The sequence below is a fragment of the Scatophagus argus genome, chromosome 9 (assembly GCF_020382885.2).
Source record: "Scatophagus argus isolate fScaArg1 chromosome 9, fScaArg1.pri, whole genome shotgun sequence".
NCBI classification, from domain to species: domain Eukaryota; kingdom Metazoa; phylum Chordata; class Actinopteri; family Scatophagidae; genus Scatophagus; species Scatophagus argus.
In genome coordinates this window covers 9,644,189-9,670,331 of record NC_058501.1, presented here as the reverse complement: position 1 = coordinate 9,670,331, position 26,143 = coordinate 9,644,189, and the positions used below count along the sequence as shown (strand labels likewise).

Here is a 26,143-nt window from a genome sequence, read left to right as displayed (position 1 = left end):
TGCTAACAGCATGGTTACATGTTAGGTTGTGACCCCAGCGCGTCTCCAGTCTGCTTGTTCTAGCTCTACATGAGAAGTCCTGGCTTCCTTGTTCATTCCCTTTAGAAGCACAAGTTTAAACCCAAGTGTTACATTGTGAATGCATGTTGGTATGTGTTGTAAGTCATCAGACTGTAAGATTCATTAAAAATAGAAGAAAGAGGACTTGGTCTACAAAATATTCAGGACTTTAAAATCCTAATAATTTAAAGGTTTAGTCAGCAACTGTACTTTCTGGTATAAATAATGGATACTGGTGTTATCTATTGAAGAAACTGTCTACAGAACTCATGGAGGAAGGTTTTGATAGTCCCCAGAGACCAACAACAGCAAAGGCTAAAGTATTCTGTGTCATCAGAATTACAGCTTTAAATAGGCTCCATGTTTGTACCCATGACTAAAACATTCCAGGGCAGTATCGTAACAAACATTTGTGATTCTGGTTTTCATTTGGTGCTACAGGGGAGATGGAGGAGGCAGGTAAATCACGCAGCTTGCTTAAAATCTTTACTAAACAGAGAAGTTGCTTGTGTAGATTTTGTTACAACAAAAGGGATTACCTTCCATCAAATTGGCCTCAAGAAAAACAGACAATCCCTCTATACCGTCGATCTTTAAATATGCCCTTTGCGTGGAATTCAGAGATCTCCTCCTTCGCCGGGAGGTGGAACAGTAACTGTCTGACTTAGTCTCTGGTAGAACATAAATGAATAAATAAATTGCAGGATGAAAACAGGATAAAAACGATGTGTTCTCTCCTGCTCTGACTTGACACATTCTTGTTATTGTTGGCCTGACTCACAGCTAAGAAGTTTTTGCAAAGTCAGATGAAGTACCAGAGAGTCTGTGAAAAATCTTGACTAAAATCTTGACTGTTATGCTGAAGATATCGCCCGAGCTTTGTTAGAGTGAAATGGTGTGAGGAGTGTCAGAGAAGGTGGTTTTAAAGTCTAAATGGTGCCTGATTCTGGGAACTGTGCTTTCTTTTTCCCTTGCATGCAGTGTGAGAACACATGCTTCGTATCAGTCGAGCGCAGTAAAAATAATTCTGCCAGAGGCTGGATGACTGATGCACACGTTCATATGCAGATGCATTCATTCAGGCTGTGTGAAAGTGTCCAATGTGGGAAGGCAGAATTTCCACACCTGCCATTCATAAGAGCCATTTAGCTTGGTCACATACTTTCATCTTTAGCAGCTGCACCTTGTTAACCACTGGAATAGCTAAATGATAGAGAGGCCGAAGCTTGGATCTCAAATCTTTTCCTCATGTGTTCAAGTTAAATAATGTTGCTCAAAAAGACTCTAAATCTAAATGTTTGAGTATCGTGAGGTGCTCTCCTTATCTTTGGTTGTTGATGTTCTTTGTCTTATCAAAGGAGTTACTGGTTTTTGTCTTCTCTCTTGTATGAGCAGCATTCTAAGGGATACTCTTAAATCATGCTAATGCCCTTTGTCTTGCAGTAGGTGTAAGGTCTTGTCCAGAAATGCTGTGTGGTGTCAGAGTTGGGGGTCAAGTTGCACATTACAACAGCAGTCCGGCTCCTCGCACTGATAGCTTGTTGAGCCAGTTGAGCGATTGTGTTTGTTCATTCCTCAGCAATTTGATGATGATGAAAAGAACTAATGAGGAAGCTTCAGGGCAATTAAGGAAAATGGCACAAGATTAAACATAGCAAGTAGAAGAGGAGTGATTGAGCAGACAGGTGCGACAAACAGGTGGATATGTATTCAGACGAAGCCTCAAGCATCCCTTTATCTTGTATTATTTTCTCATTGCTCCATTGCTAGCTGAAAAGAACTTTCCTCCTACAGATTCCCTGAGGAGATGCCATCACTGTGAGGAGGAGGCCAGCCTGCCTACTGCACATAACACATACTAACACTATACAAACAAATAACATGTCTTTCCTCAGTGTTCTCACACTGTATGCAAACTCACATGTGTATCCAGTGTAGACGTGAGTGTTGTTTGTGGTTTGTTATATTAAATAAATGACTGATACTGATTATTATCTAGTTTAAGCTATAAGAAGGCAAAGGGAATCTGACAATTGGTGACAACTAAATAAGTACCAATTATTATATATTTAACCATGTAAGATATATTGAGGTAAATTGACAAGCTACCAGATAACATCCACCACATGGGTTAAGGGTTGTCCAGTGTTAGTCCATGAATTGAAAGACCTGTCAGCATAGGCGCTGGCCCCGAAGCACCCACGGAGATTGTCGAGCACCCACATGTGCCAGCCTACACTTCAATGATTTGCTAATGACCACTCCCCGCTACCTGCCAAAAAGGCTGGATGGCTGTGGTTGATTTAGATAACAAAATGGACAAATTCGTCATAAAAAAAAGCCAAAAATATCCACTGACCCCACACGTCTTCCAGTAGGCCTACCTTGTCAATGACTGAGGACAACTGCAGTAGTGGTACAGATGATGTTAAGCAGAAAAAAGGTTAGGCTTTCCAAGCTAACTGGAGCTGTGTGTGTGTGTTCAATGTGTGCACTCGTGTCAAAATAGCAACGAGTCATGCAAGCACGACGAGCACCCACCAGCAAAAACATAAATCGGCGTCCCTGCCTGTCAGTAAGAATGTAAGACAAATAAGTTCCAATCTTGTGCTTTGAGTTATGGTGAGATAACCTTTTGTCCACATCTGGATCATGGATTATGCCTCTATATTCACGTTAATGTCATTACCAACCTCCTCTTACTTTTCTTCTTCACTTCCTTAGACACCTTGTCTGTATCCAGTAACGACGCCCTACAACCAGGCTCCAGCCAAACCTTGGGTCCTCACAGCTCACCAGGCCCTAAACGTCCCGGGAACACATTAAGGAAGTGGCTCACCAGCCCCGTACGGCGGCTCAGCTCCGGCAAAGCGGACGGTCATGTCAAGAAGCTCGCACACAAGCACAAGAAGAATCGCGACGGCACAAGGAAGAACATGGACACGATGCATGGCTCACAGAAAGACTCAGATGACAACGCTGCCACACCACAGGATGAGACACTGGAGGAAGTAAGGCGCAGCGGATCACTGAGCCTCTCGTAACATTACAGATGCAGTCAACCTGCTGACTGTCATTGTTCCTCGTCTCTCTCTCTCTCTCTCTCTCTCCCCCTCTCTCTCTGTCCAGCGCATGCGTAATGAGGGGCTAAGCAGTGGTACTCTGTCCAAGTCTTCCTCATCGGGTATGCAGAGCTGCGGCGAGGAGGAAGGAGAGGAGGGGGCCGATGCTGTCCCTCTGCCTCCCCCAATGGCCATCCAGCAACACAGCCTGCTGCAGCCTGACTCCCAAGACGACAAGGTGGGTCACACAGGGCAATCTAAATACATGCAAACACATACTTAATTACACATGGTCACAGGCGATGGTATGCAGAAAACACAATGCACAATACCACCCAAGACAAATAAGGCCTATGTTTTGCATTTAAGCTTAACCACAACTAAAATAAGATTTATGTGTTTTCGTGTTTTATTTTAAATGGCCACACCAACTTTTCTTTCACCAGCAATATAATGGCATACAAATATAGATATTATGTAACAGGGGGAAGGTTGCACATATGAAAATGAGTGCCAACTGAAATGACTGTACTTTTAAACTTGGATTTGCTAATCTAAAGAAAAAAATGTTCTTTTCAAAACAGGACCTATTTTATTTATAAGCTCTATAAACATAACTTTACATGGACACAGCACTTACAATAACACAGCTAAACTTTTGATTTGGCACTAATTATTTTTCTTTTTTCCTCTTATTCTCTTGATGGTTGCATGTTCCTTCCTCCAGCATTACGTTGATTTCTGTTCTGCTTCTCTTCTTTCCCAGTTTCCCTATCTCTCCATGTAAAACACCTTCATTGTCTCCACTTTGGATGCTTCTTTATTTAACTTTTTTTACTTGCCTCTTTGTTCTCTTTCTTTCACCAACTAAACGTCATTCCCTTGGAGTGTAATTGTTCTACTGTTGCTGAAGTGAATACTCCATTCACGTGTTTCTGCAGTGGCGAGGTGTTTGTGGGACTAAATGGTGAATGTCCATTAAGTCTGGTTTTGAACAGGGGATCCTTTTAAAACTTTGCCTGCCACTATGCCTCAGCATGGACTCGGTTGCAGAGGCAAACATTTCCTCCAATGGAGTATTAAGCAACACTGTTTGCTGTATGTAAGTTGTTTGACCAATCGTGGTGCTCGTGCTTGAAGAGCAGTCCAGTTCCAGAGCTTGCCCCGACCCAACCCCCCTCCCCCCAAATGACCTATGTTTCCCTGAAAGCAGCCTGTGATTGGCTCCAACTTGGCCCCCATTAACCCTTTTATTAGGGAGATCACACCCACCAAGTCCATATATGGACATGTGGAATATCGAGGTCCAATCTCAACAATGGTGAGCCTGATCACATACACAGCAGTAGCCACTGAGAATATATGACTGCTGTACGCATGCAGCACTGACAAGTTTTACATTTGTCACGTTTTATACTGTAACCATCAACTTTCTTTCTTTTTTTCCATTTTCTGTCTCATTTTCAGTCTGCATCTCGTCTGTCCGCTCGTCCCAGCAGTTCAGAGACACCCAGTGCTGCTGAACTGGTCAGTGCCATCGAAGAGCTGGTGAAGAGCAAGATGGTGAGATCAAAATCATAAACAAAACTGACAAGTACATGCAAATGTGACACATTTGTGCACAGAGCAATTCTGATAGATTGGTGTACAAGCATACACACACATTTTTCTGGTGTTATTGACAGAGAGTGGCACCATGGCCTACTATTCATCTGTCAGAACTGTGACTCACAATGCCAGATGTCCACTGTTCCAACAAATGGACGTTGCACTCTATAACTCCCAGGATCATCAACTAGCCTGCATACAGTGCAATTGATAATACAGATAAAGATAATACAGTTCCCTCTGCAGTTGCCCGGTTTTATACTGATCTGAAACATGCTGTCAAAAGATAATGTCACATACTGTAAACACGTCTGTCCTCCTCTTTTCTCAGTCACTGGAGGATCGCCCCAGCTCTCTGTCAGTAGAACAGGGCGACAGCAGCTCTCCCTCCCTCAATCCCTCTGACAACTCCCTCCTCTCCTCCTCCTCACCCATCGACGAGGTGGACGAGCGCAAGTCTGGCTTTCTCAAGAGAAGACAGTGAGTTATAAGCATCTTCTCAGTGTTTTGATAAACAAAAGCTGCTCAGGTTCAATCGATTGTCTTCATTTGTGTGCTTATATGGAACATTTCTGATGTTCATCCACAGCTGACTGCATTACATTTGTATTACATGGCGACAGTGTTCTGTTTTGTGTCTCTCAGTTATGTGCTTCTTGAGCTGGTGGAAACTGAGAGGGACTATGTCAGGGACCTGGGATCAGTGGTGGAGGTAAAAGAAAAAAATAAACTCATATTAAATTTATTATAAGCTTTTTAATCAGCATTTTCTGTATGTTTTGCAAATGAGTTGACTTTCCTCCCCTCAGGGCTACATGAGCAGGATGAAAGAGGAAGGAGTTCCAGATGACATGAGAGGAAAAGACAAAATCGTCTTTGGAAACATCCATCAGATTTATGACTGGCACAAAGAGTACGCTGGCAGTCTTCTTCAGTTAACATGCTCTAAAAATCCCACTACAAAGAAACAAAAAGTTGACTAGATAAAGACTACATAAAATGAAAAGAAGTCAATCAGTACTATGTTCTTCTGCTGATAAATTCATGTTTTTCTCTTGATTGGTCAACAGTTTTTTTCTGGGAGAGCTTGAGAAGTGTTTAGAGGATCCTGACAGGCTGGGTCCTTTATTTGTCAAACAGGTGAGAAACCTATTTGCATTTTATTTTTCTTCATGTATGTATTTTTTGCTGAAGCGTGAATTACCAAGTACATTTTATTGAATTTAAAAGAGAGGGTAATGAAATGTTATTTTCTAAGCTGTCATGTTCTTCTCACTTCTTAATGCTGCCTTTGTTTTCTGGTTTGGCTTCCAATTGCAGGAGCGACGACTACACATGTACATCGTGTACTGCCAGAACAAACCTAAATCTGAGCACATTGTGTCAGAGTACATTGACACTTACTTTGAAGTAAGATTTTGCACTTACACCTACAGAATATTCTCTCTGTTGTACTGTCCAGGAGATAAGAATTACATATTAATGATATATTTATTTTTCGGCAGGACCTTAAGCAGCGGCTGGGCCACAGATTGCAGATCACTGACCTGCTCATCAAACCTGTCCAACGTATAATGAAGTACCAGCTACTGCTGAAGGTAAATCCATCATCCATCTTTCTTACTTTGTAGGCTGTATTTAAGCTAAGGACAAGTAGTCTTCATGCAATACATATATAATACATTTAACTCTTTAACAGGATCTTCTCAAAATTTCTAAGAAGGCTGGAGCGGATACGATAGAGCTGGAGGTAATCTGATGCCTTGGTTACCTGAACCACAAGTCACAAGACTCACATTCCTCCATTTTTTACTTGATTCACATACAAGCAATTTGTCTCTTAAAGTTTATGTTACTCCCATGTTGCACTATAGAAAGCTGTGGAGGTGATGTGTGTGGTCCCCAAGCGCTGCAATGACATGATGAATGTTGGACGCCTTCAAGGTTTCGAAGTAAGACTGCTATTAATTGTGTCAGATGTTTGTGCATGCCTGTGTCCGTCTGTATATGTGCTTGGACAACTATACTAAATTAAAAAGGTAATTAGCTTGTACCCCCAAAGAAATCACTTACTAATTTTAGTCATCTGCCACTAGGTGTAGGTATGCTCTCATTTTTGCATATGTTAAGTAATCCAGGTAGTTTACTTGGTATTCATTTTGTTTTTGTTGGGTTTACCAGAACAAAAACTGGAAGAAAGCCTTGTGCACGCTGTCCTCCAACTGCCCCTTTCTTTCCTCTGATTTCCTTTCCCTCTTCTCTCATTCTTTCTTCAGGGTAAAATTGTGGCACAGGGCAGATTGCTTCTCCAAGACACCTTCATGGTGTCAGACCAGGATGGAGGACTTCTGTCCAGGATGAAAGAAAGGAGAGTCTTCTTGTTTGAGCAGATCGTCATCTTTAGTGAGCCCCTGGACAAAAAGAAGGGCTTTTCCACTCCTGGCTACCTCTTCAAGAACAGTGTCAAGGTTAGTGCAGGTCCTGTTACTGTCAGGAAAGTGTAAGCTTTATAAAATGTATAAAATTAAACTATCTATGGACTGTACACTCATGTTTTATAGATTGTGCTGTAGCTTCTTAGCCAAGTAGATAAAATCAAACTACTTCCTCCTTCTTCTCTATTTCTCCTTTTCTGTCTCATCACTTCAGGTGAGCTGGTTGGGTTTAGAAGAAAATGCAGATGACCCCTGCAAGTTCACACTCACCTCCAGATCATCTTGTGGCAACCTGGAAAGGTATACCCTCCATTCAGCGAGCCCTGGAGTCAGTCAGGTCTGGGTCCACCAGGTCAGCCAGATACTGGAGAACCAGCGCAATTTCCTCAATGGTAAGGAAGTGATGTGTAAGCTGACAGCAAAAGATGCAGCACTAGATCATGTAGCGAAAATGTTCCCAAGTAGCAGTAGGTTTGCGTTTTCTTTCTGTCTCGAAGAGTTTTCGAACACAAATTTTATGCCCTGAATGAAATCCTGCCCCTCTTGCTCTTCTACAGCTCTGACATCCCCCATTGAGTACCAGAGGAACCACGTGGGTGGTGGCGGGCCCAGCGGTCCACCCAGCAGTAGCAGCAGTAGTACTGGTGGCCTGCCAGGAGGCAGCAGCTCCAACAGTACCTCCAACATAGGAGGTGGAGGTGGTGGCGGTGGCGGCTCTGGAGGATCAGGAAGCAGCTCCTCCTCCCTGTGCGGCCCTCGCTCCCGACCTTCCCGCATCCCCCAGCCATCCTCGCGCCTCCCACAGCCTGTCCACCACCACCATCCTCCGGGCTCTGAGGGGCCCGACAGATCAGCAGGTATGTGGTCACCCTGCCACCCTCAGTCCCTCCCCTCTAACCCCTACTCTGACAGCACCACAAACGGAGAGCTGCTAGCCTCAGAGGTCCCTAAGATGAGGAGGCTGGATGGCCCTCATGGATGTAACAATAGCAATAACAGTAACAGGCCATCAGACACCATGGAGAGCAGTGTCAGACCGGGTCTGGGGGCCTATGGGGAAACACAGAAGCTTCAAACAGCTGGTATACCACAGATGGCCGTGGCTCCTCTGAATTCAACCCTGAAAAGCCCTCGAGTTGGAACAGTTTCTCCACTGATTTCACCTCAGTCCCCCGGAGGAGGAGGAGGAGCGAAAGAAGCATTCATCCCCTCCAGCCCAGCTCATAAAGGCAACTCTTTCTGGGCTATGGTCCCTGCTATGCCTCCCTCTCTCACCAGCCGGCCTGGTTCCTTCTCCTACCCCACTGACAGTGGTGGTGGAGGGGACTCCTTGGGCAGAGGAAGTCAAGGGATGCCCTCTCATCACCGCCACTCCACCCACAGTAAGGACATAGACCGCATGAGCACCTGCTCCTCCACCAGTGAGCAGTCCATACACTCCACCCAGAGCAACGGGGTAAGATGCTAAGTCCAGGCCTAGGTTTCAGTGAGGCATAAGGTTACTCACTAGTCACTAACCCCACGCTGACTGACTGGCTGTCAGTCAGTCACCCTGCCGCTGGCTCTGAGAATGGCTTTTACATGCAACGACTACTACACTGGAGACTAACGGCTATCTGAGTGCACTAACTTCACCGACAGCGTGCGTGACAGAGAATCTTCTGACTCTCCCAGAAAGTACTAACCGTGTGGATCTGACTGATAGAGCTGTTGTATCTGCTTTCTTAGACACTATCTCTGAGCTTCAAGTTGTGCTTGCTTCTCAACTCCAGCTGATAGACACTAACAGCTACCAAATGATTTTAAAAACAACATTTCCCTTTGGTCTTTTTCATTCATACTTCCGCGGGAATATTTAATGCAATAACAAGTGATTTCTTGTCAAAACTCTGGTCAAGGCTGAGGAGCTCTTTTACATATTGCTTCCTTTTCCCCTTTATCTTGTGAACTGTTTAGCCTGAACCTTTCAGTGGTTAGCCTTGAGACTACACCAGCTGATGTTTGCTGTACTTCAGCCTGCTCTGTTCCTCTTCAAGCTGAGTTTCTTCTTCCCATAAGATGTTGCTTATGTCAGCTTTGCTCGGTCCTTGAAAATGCAAAGTTCCTTATTTCAGCAGTTCTGACCTGTGTTGTAACTTCTGCTTCACAACTTTTTAAGAACTTAATTTCTATCTTATTCAGTGACATATCACTCACCACTGCAAACACATGAGTTTGCTTTAACCATACTGTTTGCAAGATGAAAAATACTGTGCTTCCTTTGCTGCATGCATCAGTGACTTTAACAAGGAAATTGAGTATTTTGTGTTAGCTGCCCACACACATGGTACACTTCTGTACCTTTCCTTTTTCGGTGTGTGTGTATTTCTGCAGTGTGTTCTGTACTTAAGTTTTATAATCCTTTTCTCTGACAGAGTGAAAGCAGTAGCAGCAGCAGTGTGTCCACCATGTTGGTGACCCAGGACTATGTGGCGGTTAAGGAGGATGAGATCAGTGTGGTGCAGGGTGAGGTGGTTCAAATGCTAGCCAGCAACCAGCAAAACATGTTTCTTGTGTACCGCGCAGCCAATGAGCAGTGCCCTGCAGCTGAGGGCTGGATCCCTGGCTACGTATTAGGACACACCTCATCCTCCATCACACCCGAACTCCCTGAAGGAACCATCAAGTAAGATAAACAGACATTGCTCATGATTCTCAAACAAAAAGCAAAACAATCACATGTAAATGTCAGAATGTATTATTTTGCAGTATGAACACTGAGATTTTTTCCCCACTTCCGGTCCTGTTGCTTTAGAAAATCATTGTCATGGCACACAGCACTCCGTATCCGCCGAAAGTCTGAGAAACGAGACAAGGAGGGAAGGAAGATGGAGAACGGCTACCGCAAGTCTCAGGATGGGCTTGCCAACAAAGTCTCTGTCAAGGTAGAGAGAATGAAGATAACTTTTACTCACGTGAAAAATGTTTGGCTCTCTGTCTTCAGTTTCTGTTAAATTTGGGCAACAAATCTAATTTTGTCCTTACATTTTCATTACAGCTTCTAAATCCCAACTTCATTCATGATGGTATGTACATGTTGTTGCTTTTGGCCAAGGACTGGATCAGTGTGTGTGTGTGCGTGAGAGAGAGAGAGAGAGAGAGAGAGAGAGAGAGTTCTCAAAGAACTATAAAGGAAACTTAAAGACAAATGAACCTATAAACCCTACAAATCTGTCTAACCATTTCCCATATCATCTGCCTGTAACCTACCTTCCTGTCAGGTGCTATTGCTCTGAAACTTGTAACTTTCAATATGTAGAGAAGTATGTTTCAAGCTGTTTTGGGATTCAAGACAAGGTATCTATTTCTCTGATCATCTTCGACCCCTCTTTCCCTCTAGCTCCTCCAGAGTTTCTTGTCCCTGTCAGCGATGTAGCATGTGAGAGTGGCGACAGTGTTACTTTGAGGTGTAAAGTGTGTGGTCGGCCAAGGGCCACAGTCACCTGGCGGGGACCCGACAACAGCCCTCTGAGCAACAATGGACGCTATGGCATCACTTACAGGTGACAGCATGTGTCTTTTACTTAGGTTAGGGAGGGAGCCTAACTAGCAATCTGTATGACGGGAAGAAATCTAAAATGTACACCTGACATCAAATGGAGAAAACATCTGGTTGGGATGGTGCACCTCGTATGATGGTTTAACTCTCCTCCGCTCTCTCTCTTTTTACAGTGAGACAGAAGAAGCAACTCTTCGTATCCTGGGCGTGTCTGTGGAAGACAGTGGTGTGTACACTTGTATCGCCACAAATGTAGCAGGCTCTGTCACCTCCTCCGCCAGCCTCAGAGTCTCAGGTGAGATTCCTGCCGCTATTTAAAACCTAAAACTAATGTTTTGCCAGTAAGCTTGGTGGAATTGTTTTGTAAAGCTTAATTACGAACATATAAACAACAAAGAAAAGAAAGTAGACTAGCTTAATAGGACTGCTTGATTGGAAAATCTTTAGTGGAAAGATTACTTAACACATTGTGAAAACAATATATGTTCTCAGGAACCTCTGATGATGGCAGTGAAGTCCTCTGGAAAAGCAGCTTTGAGTCCCACTACACAGAGATCACTGAACTGGGAAGGTAAGGATAATTTAGACTCTCATTGTTTGACTGTCAAGTGAGGCTTCTTAAACCACATCAAAGCTGATGAATTCTCAATATTACTGACAGTATCAGTGGCAGCAATCGAACAGAATTTGGCAGCAGGGGAGGAATTGAGATTTCCTGCTCAATGTGCATGTATCGTAACCAACTGATTGTGCATGTTAAATCCAGTCAAGGTAAATGCACTGCAGGTACTGTACATGTCAGGGAGAAGATTTGTTTGTAACATGTACTGACATCCAGAATAAACTAAAAGTAACATAAATAAAACAAGTGTCCGATTTCTGAAATCTTTATGATTGAACGTGCCTATTAGCTAGGTGTTCATTTGTTCTTCTAACCTTCATCTCTGCCCCTGCCAGGGGTCGGTTCTCAGTGACCAAGCGATGTGACCAGAGGGGGAGTAAACGGACAGTTGCAGCAAAACACGTTAACAAGAAGCTGCTGCGTCGAGAGCAGGTGCTGCAGGAGGTCAGACTCCTGCAGACTCTGGACCACCCCAACTTGGTCAAGCTGCTAGACACGTATGAGACAGCCAACAGCTATGTACTTGTACTGGAGATGTAAGGACAGCACCGCTTTCATGTCGTGCATGTGATTCTCCCTTGTTAGAGAATGTAAATTGATGATCCCAGTGAATGAAAAATAACTATTGGATGATGTGTTTTTGTTTTCAGGGCTGACCAGGGACGTTTCCTGGACTATATAGTGAGCTGGGGCAACTTGACTGAGGAGAAGGTGGCACTGTACCTCAGAGATGTTCTTGAAGCGCTCCACTACCTGCATAGCTGGAACATAGCACACCTTGATATTAAAGTAAATACATATTCTAACATCAGTATACAGCCAAAGAATTAGCAGATTCATGGTTTGGTCTGCCCACAGAAAATGTATTGAATATTTTATGCTTTTCTTAGTCTGATGTTAGAGCTAAATGAATATCTTTTGATATTGGACTGTTATTGAAATGAAACAAAACATTTAAAGACATCAGCATGGGCTCTGTGAACTGAGATTTTACAAAGAGGTTACTTTAAAGAAACAAAGATGCATAAATTGTAGCACATGGTGATTTTCTGATGTTCCCTCACCAACAAACTAAACAGGATTATTTCAATTCTTTTCAGACCAAGTAAAATTTAGCACAATTTAAGTATCACAAGAGTCATCAAACAGCTTTGAATATGTTGGTACCTGAAGTTCCCTTCTTCTGCCCCCACAGCCTGAGAACGTTGTGGTGGAACATGTGTCTTCCCAGCCAGTGATCAAGCTGACGGATTTTGGTGACGCCGTTCAGCTGAGCCCTCCCTCCTCCTATATCCATCCTCTCCTGGGGAGTCCAGAGTTCTCTGCTCCTGAAGTGGTCCTGGGTCAGCCTGTGTCACTGATGTCTGACCTCTGGAGCTTAGGTCTGTAACCAAGCGCCAACAGGTTGTAACTAATTTAAGAAATGTATTAGAAATACATAGTTATGTAATATATTCTATAGCATAGATAAATGATACACATATCCCGTCATTTCCTGTTGCTAATTCATTAACAGACCTTATAATTGATTTACTTACTGGTGTACTGACTGGGTGGTTTACAGGGGTGGTGACCTACGTTGTACTAAGTGGCGCCTCTCCCTTCCTGGATGAGAGTTTGGAGGAGACGTGTCTGAACATCTGTCGCCTGGACTTCAGCTTCCCAGAGGACTACTTCCAGGGTGTGAGCCCAGCTGCCAGGGACTTTGTCTGTCTTCTTCTCCAGGGTGAGCCAGAGCGACGGCCCTCTGCAGCATCCTGCCTGCAGGAGCCCTGGCTCCAGCCTCGAGGTGTGATAAACACTGGACACGCCATCTTAAATCATATAAAGCCACCAGCGCTGCCGCCATCTCAGAACCGTCATTCCTCACATCTGGACACGTCCAGACTCATTTCCTTCATCGAGAGACGCAAACACCAGAATGATGTTCGGCCCATTGAAACCATTAAGGCTTTTCTTCACAATCGCCTGCTCAACCACATGTAACAAACAGGTCACTGGGTAGATGTGACAGCAACAACATGTGCTGTAGGCAATGGTTCCTGCCTCTGCAGCACACTATGGAGGATGAGTAACGAGTTAACTCAGTTCAGCTGAGCTGTGTTGAAACCATACTGAGTGGACCACCAGCAACTTTCCACAATGATCACCTCTCCCTTCACTAAGCCACAAAAGTCCTGCTGCTGCTGACTGACTGACTTCTGCTGATAAACCCTTTGACTCTCCCCCACCACCCCCCAAATATGGCATACTATCACTATGCCTGCACAACAACTGTTTGAATCTGTTTGAGATTTCAAACCTTGACTAAGCAGGGAGAAAACCGAGCTTTCTCAACAAGCCAGCGTGAGCGAGCCTCACGCTTCGGACAGTGTTAAACAGAGAAAATAGAATACTGTATATTAAAGAGTAATTCAGGCTGTTTTCGGTTGAACACAAGAAAATGTTTTTTGTAACGAGAGATTACTTTTTGTAAATGAAACCATGTACAGTGAGGAAACAGAGACCTGTCTTTATTCATACCTTTTGGAAAACAAAGGTGAGTTAATAAGTAGAAAGAAAACAAGAGAACTGAGCTGTGTGAACAAAGTGGCATCCATGAGCAGGGTCCACTTATTTGAGATGAAGACCAAAACCATGTTTTCCAGAAACACATTGTAGTGACATTCAGTGCAATAGTTTGCTTATCTTTACACCCTGTTCACTTTGAAAGTTGAAATCATTTAAGTCTATGACACTAGAAACTAAATTACCTTGACTAATCATTCAGGATATTCGGCAAAGCTTCTCAGATTTCTACCTGCATCCGCCTTATTTGTAAATAACGTATTCCTGCCTTTCATTCTCATTTTGAAAAATTTGAGTATTAGTGAGTCCGTGCAGTCACTCCCTGCGGACCCTCAACAGCTGGATCTCACTATGAACAAACCGCTACTAGAAATGCACTCGTATTTTGCATAAATTCCCACGTGCAATGTTGCAGCTTTAACATTTATGCAACTATTTATGAAGACTTGTGTTGTAGCCGTATTCTTAAAAAGGCATGTACGTACCTGGTACTGCGATAGATGTCTGTATTGTGTTAACTCTTATGTATTAAGTTCAGTATTAATATCTGAAACAAACCCCAGACAAGAGAAGGGTTTTCAGAAATAATGTATAAAAATGTGTATCTATAAAAGCACTTATGCTTTCATTTTGTCATTGTTCTGTTTTTATTTTCTGTAACAATACCAAAGTTGTCTATGCTTTCTTTTCCTGCTAAAATGTGTTTTTTATGATTTCTCATGTTAAGTTATAACAGACCACACTGAACCCAGACATATGAGCGTTTACAAAGGTTCAGTCTGGCTTTATTTATTCTTATTGTAATAAGGAGTTGTTTGGTGGTTTATTGCTGAAAAAAAAAATCAATATTTCACTTGTCTTTTTTCAAGCTGTGCACAAAGTGGTTTGCTGTGTGAGTTCGTTGGATTTTTCGTAGGTTGATGCTGGTATATGTGGCAAGATTTTTTTGTTTTTTTTAGCTTATCAGCTTGACGTCAAAAGACAGAATTTGGTTGACATTTTTTTTTTTTACCAAGCTAGACAAATGTCTCATTGTGGGCCATTCACAACAGACTCAAGTTTCTTCTTCTGTTGTTTACTTCAGCTTTGCTCGGATTGTAACTTCTGTTTCTCAACTTCTCAGAACGTAACTTCTATCTTATAAAATACCACAGACATGATTGGAGAAAACATTATGCCTTTTAGGGGACACCCAAATAAATCCCACTGATAAATATCCCTCAGCATGAACAGATATCTGCCATGAGAGAGAGCTCTTCCATTTATTTTCATTTGAGTAAGTTAATGTCTTTAGGTGAAGAAGTTGTTGAAAACTTCTTTTTTTAAGTGCCATCTGAATCAAAGTCAAACTAGAGAGATGGGTAAATCTAAACACTTGCGTTGCTTCTTATTTTATTTGCAGGTTGTAAGAATTACTGTCAGATAATCTGATGTAATGTTAAAAAAGTCGATAACATGAGTTCATTGACTCTTGTTGGTCTGTACAGTCTAAGTCTCTCATTTTGTGTCATTTTTATTTATTGATGTGGATCCGGGTTTCCCAAAATCATACTGTTCATCAGTTTATTAAATTCTCTTAAAAGCCTATTAATGGAAGAATATGATCTAGGTAATAAAATGCCTTTGGGAAACCCATCCTATACGTGATGTAAAGATGTACAGAGAGGGTTGGGCAGTTTGCCTGCACCCAGGATGTAAACCTCATAACAATGTCATATTTTAAATACACATAAAGCAAGACTGCAGCAATGTCATTTTGAATGTCTTATTATGACTTATTTTTACTTTTGCATGTATATTTCTTTGTACAGAAGATTGTGTTGACATGTTACAAAGTGTTGTAAATATTTTATTTTGTCCTCTGTTTTTTTTTTTTGTTTGTTTTTTGTTTTTTGCCATTAAACGTAGAAGGAACAGCCAGTGCTGCTTTGTGTACACATGCAGTATACTCACATACACCCACATGTGGAAATAGTTTTTCTTGAAAGTATTGTTATTCATTCATCATTTCCAATAACAAAGCGATGCTGTATTCCTCTCATGAATCGCAGGCAGGGAAAACCCTAAAGTCACCAGTCTTACACAAACACAGCCATAATAAACCACTATCATACTGAATATTGGATAATAGTAGAATAGTAGTAGAATTCATAGTAGAATCTGTGAAGGAAAAAAAGAAGCATAAAATTATTGCATAAATATGAGTGAGATGCTTTGATATTTATATCAATGATGGGAAATTCTTTTCAGCAATGAAAAGCTAGATTGCAAGATAAAAATAAGAATGTGTACAGTAATACTACATGCATGTGCTGATGAAGATGTGTACCCATGATAACTCATAAACTCATAAAAAGGAGTGGGTGTTACTGATCTTATCTGCCCTCTGCAGATGCGGCGCCTGCTGTGCATGAATCAGTAGACCGTTGTTTCACAGCAAAGAACAAACAATTTCCCCACCTCTCTAACCCACATTTCATACCAGTTATTTATTTTTAATTCATCAAAAGAGAGAACTTACCATAAAGACAATTCTTTATGTTTTGATGACATACATATGATTATTACCATCATCATGTATGGGCTGTTTGACAAAAAAAAAACCTACAAAAATGTACATCGGAAGTAATTTATTATGAAACTGTAATCTCGGAAACAGATTCAAATACTGATCGAATCAAAGGTTTATTTGATCCACAAACAACTTATTTACCAGGTTACCGTTATTTACATGCAGAAGCTGTGTCTCTGCAGTACATTTATATTTGTACATACGGATGAAAAGACTAACTCCTCTTGTTTTTCAAAGTACCAGCAACAACGCATGTTTTGCATGAAACCACAGAGGACATATCTGTTCAATCTTTACTCACTATCTGCGATCAAAATCTCATGCAAGAGCTGTTAAGTGTAAAGGTGATGCATGCTGGCACACTGCTTCTTCTTTTCGTCACCTTTGTTTTTATGTTAAGACTTAAAGGTATATGGCTTGACCTATTCAAAAATTGCTGCATGATATTTCAATTGAATATGATTTCTCTGACCATGTGCATTTCTTATATCCATGCCTTAACGACATAAAAACCTGGATGACTTGCAATTTTCAAAAAAACTGAACTGTTACTGTGCTGGGCGCTACACATCTTAGAAACAAATTAACCAGTGATATAGCGACCTTGGATGGCATTACCTTGGTGTCCAGCCCCATTGTAAGAAATCTGATCAGGACGTGTCCTTTAACTCACACATAGCTCAAATTTCAAGGACTTCATTTTTTCACCTTTGCAACATTGCAGAAATTAGTCCAATAGCACCAATAAGTCCATAAAGACTCTCCAACTAATCCAAAATACAACTGTTGTACATGTACTGACAAAAATTCACAGAGGGCATATTTCTCCTGTATTGGCTTCTCTACATTGGCTGCCTATAAAATTCTATCTGTAGTTTAAAATTCTCCTCCTCACATACAAAGCCCTAAATGGTCAGGGACCATCTTATCTCAAAGAGCTCATAGTACTTTATTATCTACCTAGAATTCTACACTTCCACAATGAAGGGTTACTGGTGTTTCCTAGAATCAGTAAAGGTGGAACAGGAACCAGAGCCTTTAGTTATCAAGCTCCCTTCCTATGGAATCATCTTCCGGTTTAGGTCATCTTCTTCCCCGGAGTCTTTGTGCTTTCTCGTCTCTCAGGTGCCTATGGATCGTGTCTGGACCTCCTGCTGTGGTCCTGCTTGACACTGACGACTGTTACTACCACTGGTTATATTTCTGCATTGTTATTATTACTACTATTACTATTACTACTACTACTATCAAAATCATTATTGTTAATACTGTCATTATCATTTCAACTCTCTGTTATCGCTGTTTTTATGCATCCCCCCACTACCTTGCTCTCTCTCACTCTCACAATCCAACCGGTCAAGGCAGATGGCTGCCCACATTTAGTCGGGGTCTGGTTTGTTGGGGCTTTGTAGTGTCTATCTGTACTAAAAATCTAATTAAAGAGTTTGGTCTAGACCTGCTCAAACTGGAAAGTGTCATGGGACAACTTTTGTTGTGATTTGGCAACTTATAAATAAATTTAATTGACTTGAATGATACCCAGACAATATTTCTCCCTTTGTGACAACTCATCTCTTGCAGCTTCTGGGTATCCTTCTGTCTCCTTCACCCACTGAATTCAGCTTTCACTCATATACAGAAATCCCTATTTGAATATCCCCTTCGTGGTTTAAACAAGTGAAACCCTGAGAAAAACTGGATGAACAAGATATCAGCTTAATGATATATAAGGTTTCTCAGTTCGCCTATACCTAGAAAGCAAGACAATATGACGTGGCTGTGACCTACACAGACAGATTATTATCTCTGTACAGTTTGCCCACGGTACAGCGAGGTCCTGATCGACCACTAGGTGGCATCAAAGTAACGACTGATGTTGTATGTAATGATTTGATGATCTCACTTTTATAAGACAACTGGTAGATCATCCGCTTGCATTCTTAATGACAGTAGCATCAGTGAGTTCAGTAGTACAAAATGATGACAGAGCCTCACTCATTCTGGAAAACAAGATAATCCAACCAGTTTTCATGTTTCATCAAGGAGTTCACAGGAATAACATGCACACTTCTTGCATTACCCTCCATTACAAGTGAATTTGGGACCTCACCTATCTTCAAATCTGTCAGCCTGTCTGTTTCTCAAATAAAAGTTGAAAACGTCTCTTTGCACAGTTCAGGGTAAGTCCCTGCACTCCTTTCATAGTGGAGTTTCAGAAGTGTTGGTAATTCCCTTGGGGTAGAAAGAAGACTTATTCAAATTAAGTCAGCTATCTTTCTGCTGTCTTCTGTCTGACTAATTGCAAAATTGTGACACATGCAGTTCTCGGTTACTTAACCAAGGATTTCATTCTTACCAGAGCTTGCCATAATTATGAACAAGAGGTAATCCTTTTATGATCAGGAATACTTTTTAGACAGTTCTTCAGCCCTCTAGAACATTAAGCCTGATTTGAAGATCCTCTTCCTCTTTGCCTCTTTCCTTTCATAAGAGAAAGGCAATGAGAGTAATTGTTTGTGTCAAAGTGTTTTATCTTTGACCATTTTAATTGTATTTCATGACAGGGAAAATATCTTTATATTTATTATTGCTGAACCATATTTTTACCATAATTTTAATCAGTAGTGGTTGTGATTAGTTCATCTCTTAAATATTTGTTATGCTTGGAGAGGCCTCATTCTCTTCGCACTGCTTGCTTTGTGAGATCCTCCTTCTGTCTATTCTTGGTCCCCTTTCATTTGCTATAAGCATGATAAACCACTAGGGTGAGTCAGATAATACAAAAATATATATCTCAGTAAAGCCTGGTACCACCAGTGTGTCCATCATGCCGTACCGTGCTGAAATAAATCACTCCTTCCAGCCCCAGCAGTAGCAGCATTAAAACTCTGCCATCTAGACTTGATGCTGTCTAAGTTAAAAAAAATAAATAAAAAAACAGTGGCCCATAACCCTGATAATATTTTCAAGTTTGAGTGGTCTTTTCATGCTCAGGTGACTGAAGTGGTGCAGCCCTGCTTTGTCCAACTGAAACAATTAACCAAGATGAAGAAGTCTTTCACTTTTTCTGCAGATCTAGAAAAGATCATCTATACCTTTACCTAAAGGTCCTCAGGTAAATCTCTGTGAATCTCTTCTTAAAAACATTTTTTTTTCCCTGTGGCCTCTTCTTAACTGATGATTTTTGTTGCAATTGTTTCAATCATTTAATCTTAGTCTATATCTTAATTTTCATTTATTTATTCATTTTATTATTTTTTTTTTTATTCACTCTGATTCTTTGTTTTGAAATGTGCTGTATTGATAAATCAGACCCACAGCAAGGTTCCATCCAGCCATCTCATCCATGTGCTCTAAGGTGATGAGAGGAGAGATGAGAATGTTTCTGAGATGATACTCCTGTGTTGATATCGAGTCTTGCTCCATGGACAAATGCTTCTCCATGCACCTTCAATACATTCTCCCCGCTCTTTTACATCACCGGGTGTAATTCAAGGATGCTAGTTCCATGTTTAAATGACCAGGGCTCTTATTTTTAAGCAGAAATCACTCCAAATAGATTCACTATCTGCTCTAGCGCACTACTTGATTTCTAATCACAACAAGCATACCTGCATGAACAGGGCTACAGAAATGGATGTTACAAGGTTAAAGTAGAATTAACTCCAACAACTCTTACTGATGGCCATGAAAAGTAACATAAGGAGCAAGAATATAATCCAAAAACTATATACTTATTTATTAGGGTTATTTTCATTGTGCTTTTTTGTTGTAAAAAATGCATTTGTCTAATACAATACTGAAAATACATTAATATTTAACATGTCACCATATTACAGAAATATCTGATTCTGTTGGCTCTTCCAGACTGCTTATATCAGCATGGTTGCTGTGCTTGCAAAAGTAGTAACAATAAGAACAACAAAAAATACTCTCAATACGCTCTTCAGAATAAAATACAATAGAAAAAACAAAACCATTATAAGAATAACAAAGCAGTAAAGATATTATGATACCATTGATAATAATATTTCAGGAAATTTCATATGATGTAATTCAGTTACAGAAAAGTACAAATATGGAGTTACATGACATGAGCATTTACCAGCCAGGCAGAGTCAAATGACTATCTAGGTGCATTATGGGAAGTGTAGGCTTTGGTATTTATGGCTCTTGACCCCTTACAAACAGGATTTATTGACCTCTGCTGCTTCAATTGTGAAAATAATTTCAAAAATCTTTTTAAATTTACATCTACATTAGGTCACACAACTTTATGAAAGTGCAATACTAAATCACTATAAAAAAATGGTTTATACAAAACCCTGCTGATTTCTCAGCAATCCTGGTTTCTTTGACTGACTGAAGATGTTGTTAAGTGCTAGCAAAATAACTGTTTTATCTTTGTTGAAATGAGTACCTGCAGTACACACTCTGTCTCAGGAGTGGGGAGGCGTCTTACCTCTCTCCATGTCTGCTGAGTTTCTATTACTATTGGAGATTCAAAATGCCTGATGTGTCTATGTATGAATAACTGTATTGTGATGAACAGCGGTGATGACATAATCGAAGTGGAATGGTTAATAAGTATGACAGGATAGTATAGCATAATGATTTGTTGATAGGATTTCTTAAATAGAAATAATAGAGAGATACATTCTTTGTATCGAAACAAACTCCTTAAAAAGTTGTTGGAAATTTGAACAAATCTCAAAAAGCTCAAATACTGATCAGTAGCAGTAGAAATATTGCAGAACAACTTTCAAAACTTAACGCGGAAATGCTCATTTGTGTTCAGAGACTGCAAAGGTTCAACTAACAACATGGTTGAGCAGCCTACTTCCCTTTTCAGGTTGTGGTTTACTTGAGGTTGGGGCTGGGTGCAGACCTGCTGCTGCAGGCGCTTTGAAACTTGTGTTCTGCAAAGGAAACATTTTGCTGCTCAGCAGTTTCTTACTTGCAAAACTGACGCAGTTTTTGAGAGTGGTCATCACGGTGCAAACAAATTATGATATTTGTTTCGCCTAATTGGTTAGAAGCAAATGATCAGTCAGGAGCTCTGGCTTGTTGCAGTTCATCTGTTTCCTTTATCAGCTGAAGATTAAATAGGTTACTGAGGCTTCTGACGTCGTTGCCAGCTGTTATAGTTGACACAATTTCGCACTCAGCGTCAGCCAGTGGCATGTCAAAAAAACCAGAAATTGAATTCAGGACAATTTCTGGCTTACAATTGCAGGTGTAGATACAATCTGTTTCATTCTCAAATCAGTAAAAAAAACTCATTACCCAAATATTTACAATACAATTCACTTATATATTTTTATGTAGTCTATAAAACCTATAAAAGTATATATAAATGTTTAGTAATTCCATTTCAACATCTTGACACCATAAGAATAGACTTGCACCCCTCAAACTGAAACGTAGTTGCATGCACTTTCTTCCATATCAGCCCTAAAATAGCAAACACAAGCCTTTTTGCCTTGACATTGACTTGTTCCTTGTAGGTTACCATACAGACAGACACATAACCAAAACCACTGCACCCTTTTTACACAGCTGTACCCCTTTCATCCAGACTGGTGGTCTGAGAGTAGAAAGACCCAGTGATTCTGTCCTGAGGTAAGTAGACCTTGATCACCTGACACAGTCTGCAAGGAGTGTTGCTTATCACCCTCACCAGGTGCCTCCTGAACTTCTCCCCAGCAAACACATACAGGATAGGGTTGAGGCAGCTGTGAGAGTAGGCAAGAACCTCGGTGATTTGTAAAGCCAATCTAATGGCTTTGCTGCTTTCACATTCTGTATAGATACCCAATAGCTCCAGGGCTTTGAACAACGATGCAATGTTGTAGGGCACCCAGCAGCAAAAGAATACAGCAACCACCACAAGAACCAAACGGATGGCCTTTTTCTTGGCTGACCGGCTGTACAGTAGTCTCCAGATGATATGGGAGTAGCAGAAACCCATTATGGCAACTGGGACTAATAGACCCAAAATGTTCATTTTAAAAAGACTGAAGATTCTCCAGAAGTTAAAGCTGGGTGAAAAGCTTTCATCAGAAGCTTGGGGATATACAGGGAAGCAGAACTGAGACGCATTACCAACAGACTGCTGTTTGAGAAACAGCAGGTCAGGGAAAGAAGCCAAAAATCCAGCCACCCAAGTGACAGCAGCTGCAATCATTCCAAAGGACTTTGTCCGGGCTCTCATAGCATAAACAGCGTGTACTACAGCCAAGTACCGGTCAACGCTCATTAGACAGATGAAGAAGATCCCACAGTAAAAAGCCATATTAAAAATACCCAGGACCACTTTGCACATAGCATCCCCGAACAGCCACTGGTCCCGGGCTTGGTGGGCTAGGAAGGGAAGGGAGCACACTAACAGAAGGTCAGCAATAGCCAAGTTTAGGAGGCATACATCAGTCATGCTGCGGAGTCGTGATCCACGCACAATGACCCAGATGACCAGGGAGTTACCCAGAAGGCCTAGGATGAAGAAAATGACATAAAGGGCTGGAAGAAAACTGGCCCCGTGACGCTCGTACACACATTTCCCAAAACCTTCTTCAATGTAGTCAGGGTAATCAGAAATCGTGACCATGTCGTCCCAAGCGGAGAAGTCTGTAACAGAACTGGTGAAGAACAGAGGAGATTAAAAGGAAAAGGATACTGAATGATTTTGAATTTACCATCATTTCAATTTACTGGACCTGCAACACTCTTACTTAACACAAATGTAAAAACACTACTATGTACTGTAGCTGTGGAGAGCACAATGAAACCTTCAAAATCAAACATTTTTGTGAAGACAGTCTGTACTGTCAGTGTCACTTTTGTAAAGTTGCAGTCCAGCGCAGACGATCTTAGAGCAATATTAAAAGCAAGATTAAAACTGAAATCCTCAGTTAGCTGCTAATAAAAATGTAATAAATTTATAATAAAATTTCATTACAAATCTTGGGGTAAAGCGAAACAATGGATGCTGGTTTGGCACAGACTAACAACAATGTCACAGATTTTGTGACAACCCAGAAAACGCAGAGAAATGTGGTTATATTTATGTCTGCTGTAGGTTTAATCTTACCTTGTTATTTCCTCTTTGTGGAAAGTGCTTGTGAAAGCACTGACAGCAGAAATGTTTTCAGCCATGGTCATCTGCCTGAAAAATATGAAACACATGACCTACTTTGCGAAGGAAAACAGCAACGGGAATTCTGCACACACTCTGGATCAGTTTACAATCCCTCCCATAAATACGGCCTCTTATTAAGGTTTGTGTGCCATGTTGATATGGTAAATCCACATTAAGATAAGCTAAGATGATCTTTATTTAGCCTGCAGTGGGGAAATTCACTTGTCGTGGCAGCTCACAAGAACAGAATTGTAAAAAGAAGAGAGTGCAAAAAGTAAAAAATGTGCAAAAACAGAGGTAAAATAAATGAACAATTTACAAAGTACAGTAAAAACAGTACAATACACATCTATATACAAGTCCTCATAAGGGAGGAAAAGAGGACTAGACCATTGAATTATGTAGTCTAACAGCAGTGGGAATGAAGGACCTGCTGTAGCTCCTTCCTACACTGAGGGTGTAGCAGTCTGCCGCTGAAGGAGCTGCTCAGAGCCTCCACTGTCTGATGCAGAGGGTGAGAGGTGTTGTCCATGATGGATGTCAGCTTGGCTAACATCCTCCTCTCACCCACCTCCTCCACGGAGTCCAGCGGGCAGCCAAGGACAGAGCTGACCCTCCTGATCAGGTTATTTGGTCTCTTCCTGTCCCGGTCCGTGCTGCCCGGTCCCCAACAGACCACAGCGTAGTAAATAGCAGAGGCTACCACAGAGTCATAAAAAGTCTTTTGGAGGGTCCTGTGCACTCCAAAGGACCTCAGTCTCCTCAGAAGGTGGAGGCGACTTTGGCCCTTCTTGTACAGGGCATCAGTGTTATGAATGAATAAATGGATTTTCTAACAGAAAAAAATATACATATTCAATGGTCCAGTGACTTTCCGTGGTTTAGCTGAATTGCTGAAGTTTCAGGCACATACCATAAGCGCATGATAGAAGACCTCAATAATTCTACAGTGGGGTATTATTTTTATGCATTGATTTTTAATGCATGGAACATCTATTAAATAGTGAACAAAAAACAGTTCTTCATTGAGGCCAAGGGCTCAGCTTTGTTAATAATCTGAATCCATCTATCTCTATGCATATTTGATTATGTCATCACCGCTGTTCGTCACAACTTTGATGACTCTGCACAGGCACTGAAAGCCTGCATATATTATTTTTTACAATAGTCCTTACTTGGCATATTTTGTGCTTTGCGCTCAGATTAGAAGTCTTTGGTGGTGTGTTTTTTTTGTTGTTTTTTTCCCAGTTCATCGCTGTTTAATTTATGTATTTAAGGTCTGGAGAAAGAATATTGGGCAAGGCGGTCACAGCAGAAGAAACCTGCAGGTTGGTTTAGCAATCTTCACAAGGTATAAGGATTTTTCTTGTTTCTGTATCCTAAATTCTGCAAATGTTTGAAAGTGATCAAGTGATGCACAGGGGCATGCAATAAATGGGACAAATGCCCCAAGACTGTAAATGACAAGCTAATTCTTAAAATTATCCAAATGCAAAATAAATAAATAAATTAACTAAATAATCAATTAAAACTGTAGTTATAGTATTGCAACATAAATTTTAAAACACTCTGTATGAGTCAGCTGACTTCTTACTATACAAGTGAATTATACTTTATATTAATCCTCATAAACATAACTGAGTAACTGTGTAATTACTGCAGGGTGAGGGTTCATGTTAATTAGGTTTACCATAATGTGTATCTGTTTGCGCTATGCATTAGTAGATTTTGATCCTGACACAGTAGCATCTAAACATTAAAGTGTTTGCATAATTTCAGGCTACTGATAAGTGTGAAGAAGACACACAGCATGTCACACAAAAGCATGCAAATGTAAAATGAATTTTAAAAATTTTTAAAAAATGAATTTTTAAAATTTTTTGAAATTTATTTACCTGTCGGTGCTGGTAATCAGATAGCTGATTGTGGTGTTCATTCTGGATCACGAGATGCAGGGTTTGACAGCTTAACCAAAGAGATTATTAGGTGTATGTTTAATCTGATTAGGTGCTATAAACAAGAACTGAGAAATGGTTTGTACGCCACTAAAGCAAAGGTGTAAGATGTCTTCAAAGGTTTTTGAAAAGATTCCCACCCCCTAACCAAACTTTGGGTGGGCTTGTGGGCTTGCATATATAAGTTCCTGTGGAGGCTTCTGAAATGTTCATGCACAAAACCATAGTGTCTGCGGATACTCAGAACAACCACAAGTCCACATGTGCAAACTTTAGAAGGTGCAGGGTGACTCCGACCAGATCAAGAAGCACTCACAGCTGGGATTGTGCAGAGCTCTGCAAGCATGTTTGTACTTTGCTGCATGGAAAGAAGAGATACAACTGAAAGTCAACAGGGCAGCCTCATGTAGCAATTGTATAAACAACAAGTGCGTAGCAAATTCCTTTATCTGTGCAAGGAAAAGTTGTGACTAATATCTAATGCTCGAGGTTAGATGTGATCGCTCTTAACCTTTTAGTGCATCATTTTGAATCAGTCAGTAGTGGAAGTGAAGGTGTGGGGGAAACAAAAATCAGCTTGTTTGT

The 26,143-nt window shown here is 41.0% G+C and overlaps 2 protein-coding genes across 7 annotated transcripts in view; one reads left to right on the top strand and one right to left on the bottom strand.

Annotated features, from left to right (window-relative positions):
• Positions 1–15,839, top strand: part of triob (trio Rho guanine nucleotide exchange factor b) — a 99,127-nt gene extending 83,288 nt beyond the window's left edge. For all 6 annotated transcript variants that reach the window (XM_046398768.1, XM_046398765.1, XM_046398766.1 and 3 more), the window contains 24 exons: positions 2,785–3,071; positions 3,190–3,360; positions 4,590–4,685; positions 5,062–5,210; positions 5,376–5,442; positions 5,540–5,643; positions 5,801–5,870; positions 6,051–6,140; positions 6,236–6,328; positions 6,430–6,480; positions 6,605–6,682; positions 7,007–7,198; positions 7,380–7,557; positions 7,723–8,621; positions 9,580–9,830; positions 9,960–10,089; positions 10,203–10,230; positions 10,545–10,707; positions 10,877–10,998; positions 11,196–11,274; positions 11,661–11,861; positions 11,976–12,114; positions 12,521–12,707; positions 12,890–15,839. In XM_046398768.1, the coding sequence (XP_046254724.1) occupies positions 2,785–3,071; positions 3,190–3,360; positions 4,590–4,685; positions 5,062–5,210; positions 5,376–5,442; positions 5,540–5,643; positions 5,801–5,870; positions 6,051–6,140; positions 6,236–6,328; positions 6,430–6,480; positions 6,605–6,682; positions 7,007–7,198; positions 7,380–7,557; positions 7,723–8,621; positions 9,580–9,830; positions 9,960–10,089; positions 10,203–10,230; positions 10,545–10,707; positions 10,877–10,998; positions 11,196–11,274; positions 11,661–11,861; positions 11,976–12,114; positions 12,521–12,707; positions 12,890–13,311 (4,247 nt within the window). In that variant the 3' untranslated portion in view covers positions 13,312–15,839. The remainder of the gene's footprint in view (positions 1–2,784; positions 3,072–3,189; positions 3,361–4,589; positions 4,686–5,061; positions 5,211–5,375; positions 5,443–5,539; positions 5,644–5,800; positions 5,871–6,050; positions 6,141–6,235; positions 6,329–6,429; positions 6,481–6,604; positions 6,683–7,006; positions 7,199–7,379; positions 7,558–7,722; positions 8,622–9,579; positions 9,831–9,959; positions 10,090–10,202; positions 10,231–10,544; positions 10,708–10,876; positions 10,999–11,195; positions 11,275–11,660; positions 11,862–11,975; positions 12,115–12,520; positions 12,708–12,889) is intronic.
• A 4,339-nt stretch (positions 15,840–20,178) lies between these two features.
• cabz01093075.1 (C-C chemokine receptor type 5) lies at positions 20,179–25,686 on the bottom strand. Its single transcript, XM_046400580.1, has 3 exons — positions 25,499–25,686; positions 23,556–23,630; positions 20,179–23,103 (listed from the first exon to the last, which is right to left on the bottom strand). Exons 1-3 carry the CDS (start codon positions 25,537–25,539, stop codon positions 22,017–22,019), a joined length of 1,203 nt encoding a protein of 400 aa, XP_046256536.1. The 5' UTR covers positions 25,540–25,686; the 3' UTR covers positions 20,179–22,016.
• Between the last annotated feature and the right edge of the window lie 457 nt (positions 25,687–26,143).